The sequence below is a fragment of the Podarcis muralis genome, chromosome 6, assembly GCF_964188315.1.
Source record: "Podarcis muralis chromosome 6, rPodMur119.hap1.1, whole genome shotgun sequence".
In the NCBI taxonomy this organism is placed as follows: Eukaryota; Metazoa; Chordata; class Lepidosauria; order Squamata; family Lacertidae; genus Podarcis; species Podarcis muralis.
This window is the reverse complement of record NC_135660.1, coordinates 85,573,813-85,590,143: the sequence shown is the minus strand read 5'-3', so window position 1 is coordinate 85,590,143 and position 16,331 is coordinate 85,573,813. Positions and strand designations below refer to the sequence as shown.

Genomic DNA, 16,331 nt, shown 5'->3' with positions numbered 1-16,331 from the left:
GTTTTCCTCCTCCAAAAACTAGGTGCGTCTTGTGGTCTGGTGCGTCTTATAGAGTGAAAGCTACGGTAGCCCTGTGGTCACGGTCAGAAGTTTGGTGAAGTTAAGCTGGTACACCACCTACAACAACGTTGTTGTTGTTGTTACTGCTACCCCACCTATCTGGCTGTATTGCATTGGACTACTGTAATATAACCTACGTGGAGTCTCCCTTGATGCAGAATGCTGTAGCCAGGTTGAATGGAGGTCGTGTTGTTAACATACAAATCCCTGAACAACTGGGGACCACTTTATCTTTCATGTTGTTACTCATAATGATTAAAAAATGTTTAGGGGTACTCTCATTTTCCTACTCATATTGAAATACTGCCCCCCAACGAGGCCAAACTTAGATTCACAGATGTTTAGAGGTATGCGTCCCCCCAGAAAAAAGCACTGATGACGATGAGGTAAAGGACCCCTGGACAGTTAAGTCCAGTCAAAGACGACTATGGAGTTGCAGCGCTCATCTCTCTTTCAGGCCGAGGGAGCCGGCGTTTGTCCACAGACAGCTTTCTGGGTCATGTGGCCAGCAGGACTAAACCACTTCTGGCACACGGAGGACTATGAGAAGTGGCAGAGCGCATGGAAATGCCGTTTACCTTCTTGTTGCAGCGGTACCTATTTATCTACTTGCACTGGTGTGCTTTCGAACTGCCAGGTTGGCAGAAGCTCGGACAGAGCCATGGGAGCTCATCCCATTGCGTAATGAACCATGAAAGACCACCTCACCCTGTAAGATCTGTAGGGTCACTTAGACCACCTGGGGAAATTCTACCTGTAGAACTGCACTGCACCCTACAGAAGATCCTATGGCACTGACGCATGCCAATCTTAGTGGCATGCATTAAAGGTCTGCCGTAAGTTAAATTGTATAAAATTACTAAGTTTGGTGTGGTTGATATCCAAGTTATATATTGTTTTCCTACGGTCAATAAAGGGCAACGCCGAACTCTCAAATGATTCTCTATGTTGTTAATGATCTCCCAGATCTGTTCAGTCAGATTTGCCATTTCCAGGCAGATTCCAGAACTTGCTCAGTCACTCTTTTAATGCTGGAAGATTATGGGCTGCACCATCTGCTAGTTAATAAACCAGTTTTCATCTAAGCTTTTTGTGTGTGCACCCATTCGTTTCTGTTGGGTGTCCCAGACCTTTTACATTCCAGGAATTTATGTTAACCTTTCTGGCTGGCAGCTTTTTCAGCATGGCAGAGATAAAATTAAAGAATCATGGCAATTAACTGAGTAAGGCTTGGTTGCTAGTTCATCAAGAGAGTGACCATGAGTCAAAGAAGGGAGCTGTAGATGTCATGGAAGAAAAGATTGGAACACAAAGAGTTCTGAGTTTCCCCTGAAACAATGCACACTTGTGCTCATTCACTAGTGTCAGGAAAGGCCTTCAAAGGAATCCACTGACCCATGTGGACACAGAACTTAAAATATATCGAGAAAAACATAAAGAAAAGAAAAACATTAAAGCAAAAACCTTCCCTGTAGTCTCTTTAACAACAGCAGTTTGTTTCTTCCCCAATAAGGTAGTAGTCAGTTGCCTGAGATAAGAACTTCTTGGTCAAAGAATATTAATTTGCAGAACCTTTTTCTATACAGACGCTAGATGGAGCTGTCCGCCTTCTTCCCGAGAAAGAAAATTAAGGCAGTTAGAAGAAGGATCTCCTGTCTCGAAAATTTCTCTTGCGAAGCAGCTGGAGGGGGCTCTGAACTGGATCAAGACTGAAAGGGGAAAGTTGTCATTTCCCCTCCCACAAGGTCCTCTGGCCCTACCTTGGGGGGAAAACAGAAATGTTAAAGATTCCATGTTTGGAAAATAAGTATTTTAAAACACCCTGTGCCAAACGTTCTATACAAATGGAAAGATGGATCAGTAACTAGTTTTGGCATGGTTTTCCCCTTGGTCTCCCTGGGCTGAGAAGATTCTTCCCACTCATATTTCATGCATAAAGCATAACAGGGGGGAAATGTGTACAATCCCCAAACAGATATAATTAAGACCCATTGAAACAACCAGGACAGAATGAAATGTTGTACCTGCACTTCAACCATACCTAGCTTAGCAACTGTGTGTTTAACACTCTATGTAAGTGACACAGCCCCCATCTTGGTGGGTTTGCAGTCAGAAGATGTAAGCCCCACTGAGTTTAATGGGGCTTGAGTATATTTAGCTGTCTCTTGTTATAGGACTGCCTCTTAAACATTCAATCAATGCAAACAGTGAATCTTACAATTACCATTCTATGCTCATAATAATTTGAAGATTGTAATCACTGGATAATGCACTTTAAAACGTGTATCCCTACCAATGTAAACTCAGCCCTCAAATGCAGGCAGCTTGAGTCATACTAGACAATATTCCAATTGGTGAAGACAATATTCCAGTTGGCGTTAGGGGGGAGACCCCAAGTTCAAATATCTGAAGCACCCCTTGGTTCATGTGTTTTCTTCTGTGGAGGCAAGAATTTAGACCTGAAACCCTCTCCCTATTCTCCCTGCACACAGATGTAAGATCATGAACATATTAACCAAGTAAGCACCGTATTTTTCGCTCTATAAGACGCACCAGACCACAAGACGCACCTAGTTTTTGGAGGAGGAAAACAAGGGGGGGGGATTCTGAATCTTGCTGTTCTGGCTTCTGGGATAGCTGCGCAGCCTGCATTCGCTCCATAAGACGCACACACATTTCCCCTTACTTTTTAGGAGGGAAAAAGTGAGTCTTATAGAGCAAAAAATACGGTACTTGGGCAGCTTCCTCTGTCCCTGCCCCAAACTGAATCGTTCTGACGTTTAATCACTTAAACTGGCAGCTTTCTCTCTCTCTCTCTCTCTCTCTCTCTCTCTCTCTCTCTCTCTCTCTCTCACACACACACACACACACACACACACAGCTTTTTAGACATTCCCCTTTCACAGGAACTCAAAGCAGCAATATTTCCCAGTTCAGGTGTTGCCTTCTACATACAGAGCTCTACAGCAGGGTTGGGGAACCTCAGGCCCAGGAGTCAAATATGGAGCCTCAGGACTTCTCCTCAAGCCATACTGCCTCTCCCCAGGGCACAGCCCTCATCCTACACCCTCAAGTGCTTTTGAATGGCTAGAATGCCTCATTGAACTGTGATAATGCCTCTTGCTTGCATGGATGGAGGCTGAGGAGATGTTTGTTTTCTTCTTTTTCTTCCTCTTCTTACCCCACCTACTTTTGCCTCTGGCCCCTACCCAACACTGGCACGCTGCTCGCCAGGAATAAAGCCCTCAGGCTGGAAATTATTATCACTATTATTTATTATTATTATTTGTTAAATCTGTACACCGCCCTTCATACAGCCGATCTCAGGGCGGTTCACAGCATTAAACGTTCCCCACGATGAGTTTAAGATTTAAAAGCAGGTGGTAACCCTGTTTTTCTTGCCACAGCTAAGAAGATCTTGTTCCCACAAATATCTCCCCACAAAAAACACACCCCTAAACAAAGTGAGAAGTTGTAGGGTGGGAAGTTTGCGACTTCTCTCTCTTTCTATAAGTATTTGTTGGAAATTAGCTCTGTGAAGCTAACTATTAACATTATGCATTTTTCAATTACAAGCAACGCTAAAGATTAAAGCTGCAACAACCGCCTCAGTTGTAGCTTCTGTATTCTAAAGGCACGATGTAGCCAAATGGTACACATGAAATAATAAAATAATATTTGCACCCCACCTCATCTAGCTGGGTTGCCCCAGCCGCTCTGGGTGGCTCCCAGCATGTACAAAAACTTAATAAAACATTAAAAATTCCATATATAGGACTGCCTTCAGATGTCTTTTAAAGGTTGTATAGTTACTTTAAAAAAAGCACGTAGTCATCCTCAAAAATAGTACAGGCGGCAACTATTTTAGGCACGTCCAATTGGTGCGTGGTTGCCAATGCGCGGGTCCTTTTGGACCCAGAAGAGGGCAGAACTGGGACGTAATGGGGGCAGGATGTAACAGGGCAGGGGGCACTTATGCGTGCTCCACTGATGCATGCAGGGGCCGGGAACGGAACCCCTGTACGAAATGGTTGCCACCTGCAATTCCAAAGGAAAGCAAAACTCTCTTTTTAAAAAGAGAGAGAAAAGGCTAGGATTCACTATCCTATCTTCCCAACCACGCCTGCCTGCCTGCCCCCCGGCAAGCCACCGATGCACACAAAAAGTAAACATATATAAATCCCCCGTAAGGGCAAGATTGTTTCCTGAAATAAATCACATAAAAATGAGCAGCAGCAGCAGCAGCACAAAAGGAAGGCATTCATTCTCTGCTTTATTAGCAGACGCACCTCCCAACAATATATATAAATAATAGAAGTTAACAGTCAAGGAAACGTTTTAGGAGAAAAAAGGACATGATTCCATTCCCCCACCCACCCCCCACCTAAATGAGCCACATTTCTTGGATAAGAGAAAGGCACAGGAAGAGGGGAGGAATCACAAAGTGACGTATTATGGCCCAAGACCGTCCGCCCCCATCTTCCAGACACATGCAAAGACTACTCACATGAGAAAGGCACTATTAGGGTAGAAACGAACTTGTTGGTTATAAAAAAGCAAATTCAACTAGTTTTGTTAAAAAATGGGAAATCCCCCCCCCTTTATGTAAATTCCCATTTTCTGAGGGGTATTATCATATCTGGGATAGCACCAGCTCTTGGCTACAGGCATTGTCAAGGTTGCTGGGATATCAAGGAGCGTGGGAGCTACCGAACTTTCACAACTTTTACCTGCTTACTAGGCAGGGCCAGCGTGAAGATTGTCTCCCCACTGCAATACTTAGGACACTGTGACTTTAATACAGAGTGAGCCCTGTTTCTGGCTGTGAACTAAAAACCTGTTTCAAAACACATCAGAAGGAAACAGGCAACAGCCTGAGTGCTTTAGGATTCTCTGCAATGGGATTTGCGGGACCAACCACTCCATTTCTTCCAGTAATGCATCTTGTTCTCGGACGGAATTAAGCTCCCACTTCTGAGCTGAAAGAAATAAGCCTGCCACCACAAACTCTAGAGAACCGAGTTCCTAATGGAAAACTGAAGGATGCGGAGTAATCCATCTCAAAAGTCGAGTGTAATGAAGGGTCTTCAGGTGAACGAACCGACTCTCAAGTAGAATGACTGCACCTTCCTAACCTCAAGTTATACGTATAATGACTACAGAAAATCTTGAAAATGGACTGTTCTTTAACAAAACTTGGGATACAATCTGCGTCGTTCACTCTTCATCATTTGTTTAACACATGCATTAATGCCTATATTTAAAAAAGGATGAGGAAGGAGGAAGAGAAAAGGGAGAGGGAGGGGAATACTTACCTGAAAAATTCCGAGACACCAGCATTGTTGTGAGGATTGCACCCTAAAAAGAGAGAGGAAATGATTTGCGTTTGATACCAGGCTCCTGAGAGATATTCCACACCATGTTAGCAGGCACACATGCTTACTGTAGCCTGTAAACAGTAAATGTTAGCCAGATGTAAGGCAGGCCAGCCTAACATTACACAACAAGCTTCCTTGAATGAAACTATTTCACTTCAACTTTTTTTGCAAGAAGAAATGTGATTTTTGTATGCCACAACGGTCGCCCGAATATTACTTGGAAAACACAAGAACTACCAACAATGGAAGATTGGCAGATGAAGATGATGGACTTTTCGGAGCTAGCTGACCTGACTGGAAGAATCCGCGACCAGAAAGAAGAGGAGTTTCAAGAGGACTGGAGGAAATTTAAGGTCTATTTGAATAAATATTGTAATATAAAAAATTAGAAATTACTTGAAAGAAACAAATAGGCCTAGGATTAAACTAAGTTATAATTAAATAAATGGGATTTAGAATGTTAAGTGAATAAGATGGACTATAATTGGAAATTGTTCTAGTTTAATAATGATATTGGAAAGCTGTTACTTTTAACTACAAGGAAACTCAGAAGGGAGGGACTTGAGGAAGTCAACCAAGATGTTTAAAAGGTTGGATTTGTGAAGAATTAAGTTTGTTGTTATTGTTTATCTGTTTATTGTTCTTTTTTTTCTTTTTCTGTTTTTGTGTATCATTCTGCTTTGTGGCTTTTGTTATCATTGTGGAAAATCTAATAAAAATTAAATAAAAAAAAAGGAATGTGTCCAGTACACAATGCAAAACCTTGGCCTCACCCCAATGTCACAAGTTAAGACTTGCATGGGAAGGCCCTGCCATCAGACACCCCTGAACCCCAATGTCTGTGTCAGTAGCAAATATGCACCCCAAATATGTACCACCACCTACCATAACCCTAAACCATGAGAACATAAAGTCTGTGCCTTCAACCCACCTTCAGCTTTCTTCTGGCATTGAACTTCCTCAAACATTCCACAGTCTCCTGTCTGTGCATCATAGAGGCCACAGTTGATCGTTGCTGGGGAGGGAAGCAAAGAACACTGTTAGGAGTATCTCTGATAGGAAAGGAAAGCAAATATCTGCAAAAATTACCCCCCCCCCTTTTTTTTGTCTCAGTCAAGGTAAAGGGACCCCTGACCATTAGGTCCAGTCGTGACAGACTCTGGGCTCATCTCGCTTTACTGGCTGAGGGAGCTGGCATACAGCTTCCGGGTCATGTGGCCAGCATGACTAAACCGCTTCTGGCAAACCAGAGCAGCGCAGGGAAACGCCATTTACCTTCCCGCCGGAGCGGTACCTATTTATCTATTTGCACTTGCATGCTTTCGAACTGCTAGGTTGGCAGGAGCAGGGACCGAACAACGGGAGCTCACCCCATCGCGGGGATTCGAACCGCTGACAATCTGATCAGCAAGTTCTAGGCTCTGTGGTTTAACCCACAGTGCCACTCGCATCCCTGGTGCTGTCAAGAGCCGTGCTCTTAACACTACTGTAAATGTGCAGGGGGGCGAAATGACTGAAACTACCCTTACAACAAGAGGAAGAGACAGGGAAGGGAGATACTTACGCAGACCCATGGGTGCTTAAGAGCCTGGTCAGCTGTGATACGTTTTGCTGGGTTTATTGTCAGCATCTGGTTGATTAAGTTCTTCGCTTCCGGAGTCACAGTGTCCCATTCTGGAGACGGAAACTAGAAGCGAGAGAGGAGACAGGGAAATGCCTTTTGCCCCTTGCTGCACCGAGCTGGCTTCTCCTGCCCGTGCTCCACAATGAACTCATTGCCACATTCCACCCTTTCAGCTGGCAGCTTTGGCATATTTATGAATATGAGGGCATTCGGAGATTTGTATTTTGGGGCAATGCATAGGCAACGCATGATACAGTTTTGGGGATGGCTGCAAGTGGACTGCAGAACCCTGCAGGTGCCGTTTTCTTTTTACATGCTGTTATAATCATTTGTACCTTACATTGGTGCTTGAACTTCACACACCTTCCTGCATGCATAAAAATATAAAATGCTGTCGTGCTGCAGCTGGGCAGCCACACCGATTACAGCATGACAAACGGACAGGCAGGAAGGCGAGTGGGGCAGTAGAACTGGTTTAGGGCAGGGAGGAGTTGTGAAGCCCCACAGTCTATCTATACTGCCATATTTCAGCCAACTGATTGGAATTAACTGTACAGAAAACAATTCTCTTACATCGTAGGCTCCTGCCTTGATCTGCTGATACAGTTTGTGCTGATCTTCATCCCAAAATGGGGGGTACCCCACTAGCAATATGTACAGAATGACACCTGGGGGAGAAGAAAAAGGTATTGCTGTTACATTGGCTTGCTCCAATTAGGCCTGCAGCCCATTCTCACAATGCAGTCTTGGTATACGAGTCTAGAGACTTTCAAGCCCATCTTCTGTGGAGGGACTTTCTGCCATGGCCATGCCACTGCCCTAGGTGCTGTGATTCATTTGGAACACCAAGAGCTCCATTTTAAAACTAATGCACGGGTCATCAGAGAGTATTTGCGGCTTCGTCAGTCATACAATGTCCCAGTGGTTACTAAACCGCAAGCCCCAAGTGCTGGAAAAGCCCTTGTGGTGATGGTCTTCTCCTCTATGTACAGTCCATTGTAAGGCAGTGCTTGATGTTAACTTCCTGTGTTCTCATAACCAGACTCACTTCAGTAGTGAATTGTGGGGGGCATGTTTAGGGGAAAGCCCCACTGCACAAGTGGAAAGCATATGTTAATGAACTGAATAGATTGAAAAGACATGGGGGTGTGTGGAGAATGTGTGTATGAACTTAACAGTTCTGAGCTTTATTTTTTTTAGTCGCTATTTGTTGCTGATATTGTTTTATAGATTATCAATGTCGTACCGATTTGTTTATCATATAATATGACTTTTGATGTAATTGTGATGCTTAGCTTATTTTTATAGCTATTTTATAGATAGCAATTGTTTTACTGATGATTTGTTAATTGTTTTAGACAATTCATGCTGTACTTGTGAAGTCATATTATGCTCTATGATGTTAATTCTATTCATTGTTTGTAAGCTGCTTTGGGATTCATTTGAATGAAAAATGCGCAGAAAGACAATCAATCAATCAATCAATCAATCAATCAAGTCCTTGCACGGGGCTCCTGCTGACGGGACTCGTTACGTGAATTCCATCCTAGCTTTATTTTTATAATAACTATCTTCCCTTCCTTTCTGCGTTATTGCAAAATGAATAATTAAGTTGCAGAATTCTCTGCAAGATATGGTGGAGACCCTCTAATGTAAAACTCATTTTAAAACGGTGTCAGATTTTAAGCATGCATACCCCTCACTGTCAAACAATATGAATGCTAGGTAGCCTTACCACATGCCCATATATCCACGGGTTTTCCATAAGGATCTTTTCTTAAGACCTCGGGAGACAGGTAGCCTGGAGTACCAGCAAACCCTGTCGAAACACAAGATGAGGAACAGACTCAGCAGCTTGAAATTAACGTTGCCATTCTTGCACAAAGCTGGTGCATGTGTATAAAAACTAGGATATTCAGGCAAAGTAGAGTCGCTAGGCTATCAATAACAAAGCAAATGAGACGACATCCTATCAGCTCCTAGCCCAGGAAACCTTGAGCCATATCATATTATTACTGTATGTTCAACAAACCTAAACAAAAATGCCAGACTCATCCATTTCCAGATATGCACAGGGAGCATTTGGAACAGAAAATGCCACTAAGGTAGTAAGGAGAAAGGGAAGCAAATAAGGCACCTGGAAATGTTTTAGGCGCCAGTTTTCGGTTTGTAGCTGGGGTCCCATGCTGGGGGGGAAATGCTCCAAAAAGAGTGAATAGGCTAGCAATGGGATTTATTAGACTGGTGTAGCTGCCACTGAAACTAACCACCACCAGTAGAAGTGAGCAGTGGTAACTTCATGTTGTTGTTATTTTAGGGTTACTAGGCTTCGTGGGTGAGGGAGGAGGAGGGGCTGACAGATGAAGTCAGAAAATGGTGTCTAAGTGGTGCAGAAAGGCGTCACTTTTTAGAACATTGGTTCTAGCAGGATGGGAGAGCATCATTTGAGCTCCAGTTTAGACAGGAGGACAGTACTTGGCTGATGACCAATGAACTTTGCTGCTGCTTTTGGTGGCAGTCAAACTACTCTCACTGTGTTACTGCAAAAATACTGCATTTCTAGCTACTGGCTGTTCACTGCAGGTGTGAGCTGTATGCACATGGAAGTTTGCAAAACACCCAGAAGATAGATATCTCTCTGGAAAAAAATAAAATTATTTGATGCACAGCCTAGACAGATTGCATCACTGATTTCCACTGGCACAGTGAATACCGTCATCAATATTCCCTTCAATCAGAGCACAACCCCTTGGACAACCTTAGATTTCTTCCTGTTTGGGGAAACACTTACCAAACCATGCCTGTTGCTCCCCCTGAACTTCAATCGCAAGTCCGAAGTCAGCCAGCTTGACAGCTGCACCCTTGCACTTACTTGCAAGTAGCAAGTTCTCAGGCTAGGAGAGAAAACAAGAAGAGAAGGAAAACCTTGAGTAAATATATTCTCTCTGCAAACGCCTGGTCTATATGTTGAAAAGTTCACACCTACAAATGTCCTCTTCCAACAGAAGAGCTGTCCTTAAAAAGCCAGCTTCAAACTTGCACCAATGACAAGCTCCAACTGGTAGCATTCTGCAAAGGAAACCGTGTTCCCCTCCCACCCTACTCCAAAGATTATGAATTTAATTTATATAGAATTCTCCTAGTTAACCCTTGCAATCCAAGACAAGTTATTAAATATATTGACAGTAGATGGCACTGGCGGTACACTTCCTTCACTTCTGCTGGAGATAACATCCATGTGGAGACATAATGATGCAGCAGACATAGCAAACTGCAGTGATACAACTCCCAATGAACATCATACCAGGCCCCCAAGGCACAGGACAAGGAAAAAAAGGGGGGAGGGGGAAATATGCAGGACCACGTACACAGTGATTTATTTGCACAGAGCAAGGGATTTGAAGTTATGCACCAATAAAAGAGCAGAAATTCTAAGTTATGCAAATCAACACGCATTTGCATAATTCACCCCGCTTTTGTGAATCATGAGGGTGGGTGGGCAGGAAGGTGGATGAGGCCAGCTGGACAAGCCCGTTCGGTTCTTTCAAGCCTATGCTGGGCAGTTTTAAGGGACAGAAACTCTTCCGTCACAGAACAGTTCCCTTTGTATTCTTTGCTCAATTGTAAAGTCCATCACGGAACGCAGAGCATCCGGCTAAGGACTGCTGAATGGAGAGATCCAGATGGGGCTGGTTATGTAGTCACTGCAGCGCTCTTGTCTGCTGATTCAATGTGAGCTCTGTTGGAAATTTTCATCTGCAAGGATTTATTACGGCGAGGCCTCTGTTGCCATGAGGCTGAGGAGAATAGCCACTGTATCCTTCCCTCCTTGCTCAGGGCATGAGACTGTGTCCCCTTTTCTCCCTCCTGGCAGACAAAACTAAAAGAGCTCCAATGCAGAGAAGGCAGAAGCGAGGGGCTCAGAAACAGGCTGGAGTAAGGATCGCCCGGGGCTGGCATCATTCTACTTCTGGAGAGACCGGGGATCTTGTATCTTAACACGCAAACTCTTAACTAAGCAGACTATGAAATTCAACTTAAAACAGGGCAGCTGGTTCAAGTAATGAAAAACCACACCCAACGTAAACTTGGGTGCCCCATGGTGTTAGGAAACAGGATCCTTATTTGGGGGCAAGCACTGAGCACACAGAAAGAATGTTTATTTTCCATGGCCTCTGATATTCGTGGCAACTGAAGCTTTTGTTCCAGGCGGATTTAGAACTGACAGGGTGCCCAGAAAATAGGCCAGGTGGGTGTTCAGGGATCAGTTTTGTTGTGCTCCACGGCGGGAATAGGTCAAACATACCCAAAGAACCCAGTGTGGTGGGAAGGATTTACCAGTAAGTGTTGGAAAGCTCGCACCCATAATCCACTATGAGAAATGCATTAGGATCAAGTGTCTAGAAAAGATACAGTGGTACCTCGGGTTAAGAACTTAATTCATTCTGGAGGTCTGTTTTTAACCTGAAACTGTTCTTAACCTGAATCACCACTTTAGCTAATGGGGCCTCCTGCTGCCGCTGCGCCACTAAAATGTCTTGCAAGTCTTGCCATTTTTTCCCCGCTTTCCCCCCTTTTTTCTAAGCCGCTAAGCCGCTAATAGCCTTTTAGCAGCTCAGCCGCTAAGCCTTTAATAGCCGCTAAGCCGCTAAACCGCTAATAGCGCTAATCCGCTAAGCCGCTAATAGGGTTGCTTCGCAAGACGAAAAAACCGCTAGACGAAGAGAATCGCGGAATGGATTCTTTTCGTCTTGCGAGGCACCACTGTACTGTATTTTGTTAATCTAGCCACATGTACAAAATACTCATTGCAGCTCTTGGCTTTCTTGTAGTAAGAGATGGAACACTGGAAGGAGGAGGAGGGGGGGAGTGGGAGGAGGAGGAGGCATCCTGGCACAAGATACTCACTGTTCAGAGATTTTAATTTTCTATGAGAGCAGCAATATTAACACTTGTGGGGTCTTGTTAAAGGCGAGGAAAAAAGCATCTCAAAGTGATGTTCACTTCCATTTGAATCCATCTGCAGCATTGGCTAATGCAGGATATACCCCTACTTTGCATGCACTTAAACATTATGCTGCAACAAACTACTCCCTAAAGCATTCCTTGCAGTAGTTTTATAACACTGCATGAGTGGTTTACCACATGACTTGTGCAAATGGCTTTCCGGTAGTAAACATCAATTTGAAAGGTGCTTCAGTGATGGGACGCTACCAAAGGTCTGACGGGGCACTTATCTCCCTCCAAACTTTCATGGGGTGGGAGAGCCAATACGGGCAAGTTCTGGGCAGTTCCTAATTTGCATCTGGTTTCCATGTGAGTGACTAACTGTGAATCCTTGTGCAGTTGCAGTGGCAATCTTAAGTATGGAACAAGCATTTCCATACAAGAGACAGATTAACACCTTGGGCAGGATGGCCTCACAGTTGACTAGCGGCAGATTCGAATGGCTCCACATTCAGCCGAATTCCAAAACCAAAAGGCAGGGGTGCTTACATTCTTCACCAATGAAAAAGTACACATCAGGGCATATAAACTTAGCATGCACCCTTTGCTCCATCACTGCAGGCACTCTTCTCACAGCCCAACTCACTTCTGGTATCAGAGTTCAGCTGGAAAAAAAGAGCCCAGGTGACAAGAGGCGAGGAGGTAAGGCTAGGAAGAGGATTCCACTCTCTTAACCTGCATAAGTAAAGGTAAAGGGACCCCTGACCATTAGGTCCAGTCGTGACCGACTCTGGGGTTGCAGGGCTCATCTCGCTTTATTGGCCGAGAGAGCCGGCGTACAGCTTCTGGGTCATGTGGCCAGCATGACTAAGCCGCTTCTGGCGAACCAGAGCAGCGCACAGAAACGCCGTTTACCTGCCCGACAGAGCGGTACCTATTTATCTACTTGTACTTGCATGCTTTCGAACTGCTAGGTTGGCAGGTGCAGGGACTGAGCAATGGGAGCTCACCCCGTCACAGGGATTTGAACCGCCGACCTTCTGATCGGCAAGCCCTAGGCTCTGTAGTTTAACCCACAGCGCCACCTGTGTCCCCTTAACCTGCATACCACTACATAATTTGGGGCTTGAGAAGGGGGCATGAAGTTCATGTGAAAATTAAACATCACAAACATCACGCACCCCCCTCTGCCCAGCCCCATTATGAATTGATTTTAGAATGCTGTGTTACTTTTATTGTTGTTAGCCACTCTGAGCCCGGCTTCGGCTGGGGAGGGCGGGATATAAACAAACAAACAAACAAACAAACAAACAAACAAACAAACAAACAAACACAGTCACTGCAGACATCAGATCAAGAACATGGCTGCTCCATCACATTTAGTTTGGTCTTATATTTAAGCAAGTGGTAGATGTAGCAATAGTATGTATTAGTATTCACTATACTTAAATACTTAAATAAACACTTAAATACTAACACTTGAATATCAGTATTAAAGCAAATGTCAGATTTAAGAATAGAATGTAGTTCCTTGATACAAATCAATGAATCATACACATTTTAACGTGCTCTTGCAATTCCCCACGTTGATAATGCTACACCTGCTTTCCTCTTTTGATGCCCAGCAAAGTAACTTATATCTGCGTTGTTTAGTTGCCTTTTCCTTAAGCTGGAAGTTTTCTCTCTCCCCCCCCCCCTCGCTCAAACCTTTTCCGTACCTAACAGATACTGATTAGGAAGATCAAAGATCACCCCTGTCTTGAACAAACTCAGATCTCCTGTGGTCAGTTTTCTAGCAAAAGTTCACAAAAAAAGCAGGCGGGAAGTTAAGACTCTCTCACAAAGGACAGCCTTGCTGGAGGAGCATACAAATGTCTGAGGCAAAAGGAGAAAATCTTATTACCACTTCAAAGAACTTTCCAGACATTGCCCTGAACTCTTCATGGCCAAAGGCACAAAGAGATATTTTGATGAGGCAGGCCCCTGCACTGACTATAGGTCTTTTCAGAGAAAAGGGGTCAGAGCCATTTTCTCATGATGGGAACTAATTTTCTTTTTTTCTGGTTTTGCAATAGACCTCAAAATATTTGCTGGCTCACAGCTGCAACCTGAAGGCTCCAGTATCTTAAAGCTTCATACTAGCACAAAACTTCTCTGCTAAGTGAGTGTATATGCTATGAATGATGCCAATGAACACATAGCGCAGACAAGAAATTAAAAGTGCCGTGGTTTTATAAAATAGCTGCTGAGGAAGACAAAAGTCAAAACCTATTTTGGCAGCTTTCATTGGATCGCAGTCTGGCAAGCCAGCAGTTTTCAAACTTCTCACCTGCAGGGAACCTTGTCCACATTGATTTCTCTGCCAACGAACCTTTGATCACCTGCTGTGGAACTCCGAAACACAGCAGAGCTTTGGGGAAGCATGTTTAAGGACATGCTTACTGTTCATAGGGGATTCCAGCCACGTTTGTTGGTCCAGGCTGTCACCCTATGTGAACAGAGAGCTCCACAAACACACACACCACTCCTTAGCTGCCATGTAAAACAAGAGAGTAGGAATAAATGGACCATTCTCTCAGTGCTTAGATGTTAAGATGTGGGGTCCCTCAAAGTTATGTATTGCAACTTGTATTTTTTCCACTTGCCCATAAATGACCGAGTCTTGTGGGTTAGCAGTGAAGTGGCCAGGCTTGCTGATGACCCCAAACTATTCAGGTTGGTAAAAATAAAAGCGAAATTGTGAAAAGCTCCCTAAGGGTATCTCCAAACGGAGTGAATGAGCAGTAAAAGGGCAAATGCGAGTCAATGTAAAGGTAAAGGTAAAGGGGCCCCTGACGATTAGGTCCAGTCATGGATGACTCTGGGGTTGTGGCGCTCATCTCGTTTTACTGGCCGAGGGAGCCGGCGTACAGCTGCCGGGTCATGTGGCCAGCATGACTAAGCCGCTTCTGGCAACCCACAGCAGCGCACGGAAACGCCGTTTACCTTCCCGCCGGAGCGGTACCTATTTATCTACTTGCACTTTTGACGTGCTTTCGAACTGCTAGGTTGGCAGGAGCAGGGACTGAACAACGGGAGCGCACGTGGGGATTCAAACTGCTGACCTTCTGATCGGCAAGCCCTAGGCTCTGTGGTTTAACCCACAGCACCACCGCGTCCCTTTTAGTTTGCCTTGCAAACTAAGGCAAAAATCATAGCCTCACAAATATATTGATGGGAACTGAGCTGAGGGAGGTGAGACTGAACAGGAAAGAGATCTTGCAGGCTCCCTCAGAAGGTGGTGGACTCTTCTTCCTTGGAGGTTTTACGCAGAGGCTGGATGGCCGTCTGTTATAGATGCTCTAACTGAGATTCCTAAATTGCAAGAGAATGGACTAGAGGAGCTTGGGGTCCCTTCCAACTCAACAGTTCTTTGATTTGTGGTAGATAGCTCAGTTGAAATAAGATTGTGGATGATGGGACAATGAAGGTATTGACGACATGTGTGGGAGCTGTGGAAAAGGCGAATTTCATGCTAGGAAAGGGGTTGAAAACAAGTGAGTGAAGAAGTACGGTCTACTGCATCCTTGGTAGGGCAGGTATCATTAGATATCATTAGAGCTGAAAGCCAAAACTTGAGTAGAAGCAGAACTAGCTGTAAAAATGTCTATTGCCTGTACTGGCTGTAATTCGCTCCTGGCAGGAGAGTGTGGACTTCGTCTATGCCATTCCATTTAAATGCAGGCAAAGAAGCCAGGAGCAATAGCAGATTCTTAGCTGATCATTAGCAAGCGAAAGAGGAAAACAGGCTAACCCCTCCCCACTGAGAGCTAATGACTAGCAGTTTGAAAAGCCTTAGCTTCAGGAGCAAAAGACTAGGAGGTGGGGTTGGAATCCAGAGGCTACTGTGACTAAAGTCAGCAAAGCAGAGGACAATACCGAGTCTAAAGAGGTTGTAGATAAGGAAACCAACTAGAGAACAAGCCTCAAAAAATGAGCACAAAAACATCAAAGGAGTGCCGAGGAGAGGAGCAAACGATGAGGCTAAACCATGGGTTGGCAAACTAAGGCCTGCAGGCCAGATCAGGCCCAACTGCCTTCTAAATCTGGCCCGCGGATGGTCCGGGAATCGCCGCATGGATCGCCAACATGCATGTTCTTTCCCTCTCCCTCTCTCTCACACGGCGCGGCGCCGCCTCCTCCCTCCCTCCTCCTGGCTTCTCCCTGCCCTGCCTAGAGGAGGAAGGGGGCTGGGCTTTGTTGGTGCCAGCCCCTCTTCGGAGCCCTTTCGCAGGCCACTCATCGTCCGGCCTCCCACAAGGTCTGAGGGACAGTGGACTGGG

General features: G+C 44.8%; 1 protein-coding gene across 31 annotated transcripts in view; it reads right to left on the bottom strand.

Annotated features, from left to right (window-relative positions):
* The window catches only part of CAMK2G (calcium/calmodulin dependent protein kinase II gamma), a 159,586-nt gene that overhangs the window by 52,038 nt on the left and 91,217 nt on the right, over positions 1-16,331 (bottom strand). For all 31 annotated transcript variants that reach the window (XM_028729051.2, XM_028729050.2, XM_028729058.2 and 28 more), the window contains exons 7-12: positions 9,854-9,956; positions 8,798-8,881; positions 7,636-7,730; positions 7,003-7,125; positions 6,370-6,453; positions 5,376-5,418 (exon numbers count right to left, since the gene is read on the bottom strand). In XM_028729051.2, the coding sequence (XP_028584884.1) occupies positions 5,376-5,418; positions 6,370-6,453; positions 7,003-7,125; positions 7,636-7,730; positions 8,798-8,881; positions 9,854-9,956 (532 nt within the window). The remainder of the gene's footprint in view (positions 1-5,375; positions 5,419-6,369; positions 6,454-7,002; positions 7,126-7,635; positions 7,731-8,797; positions 8,882-9,853; positions 9,957-16,331) is intronic.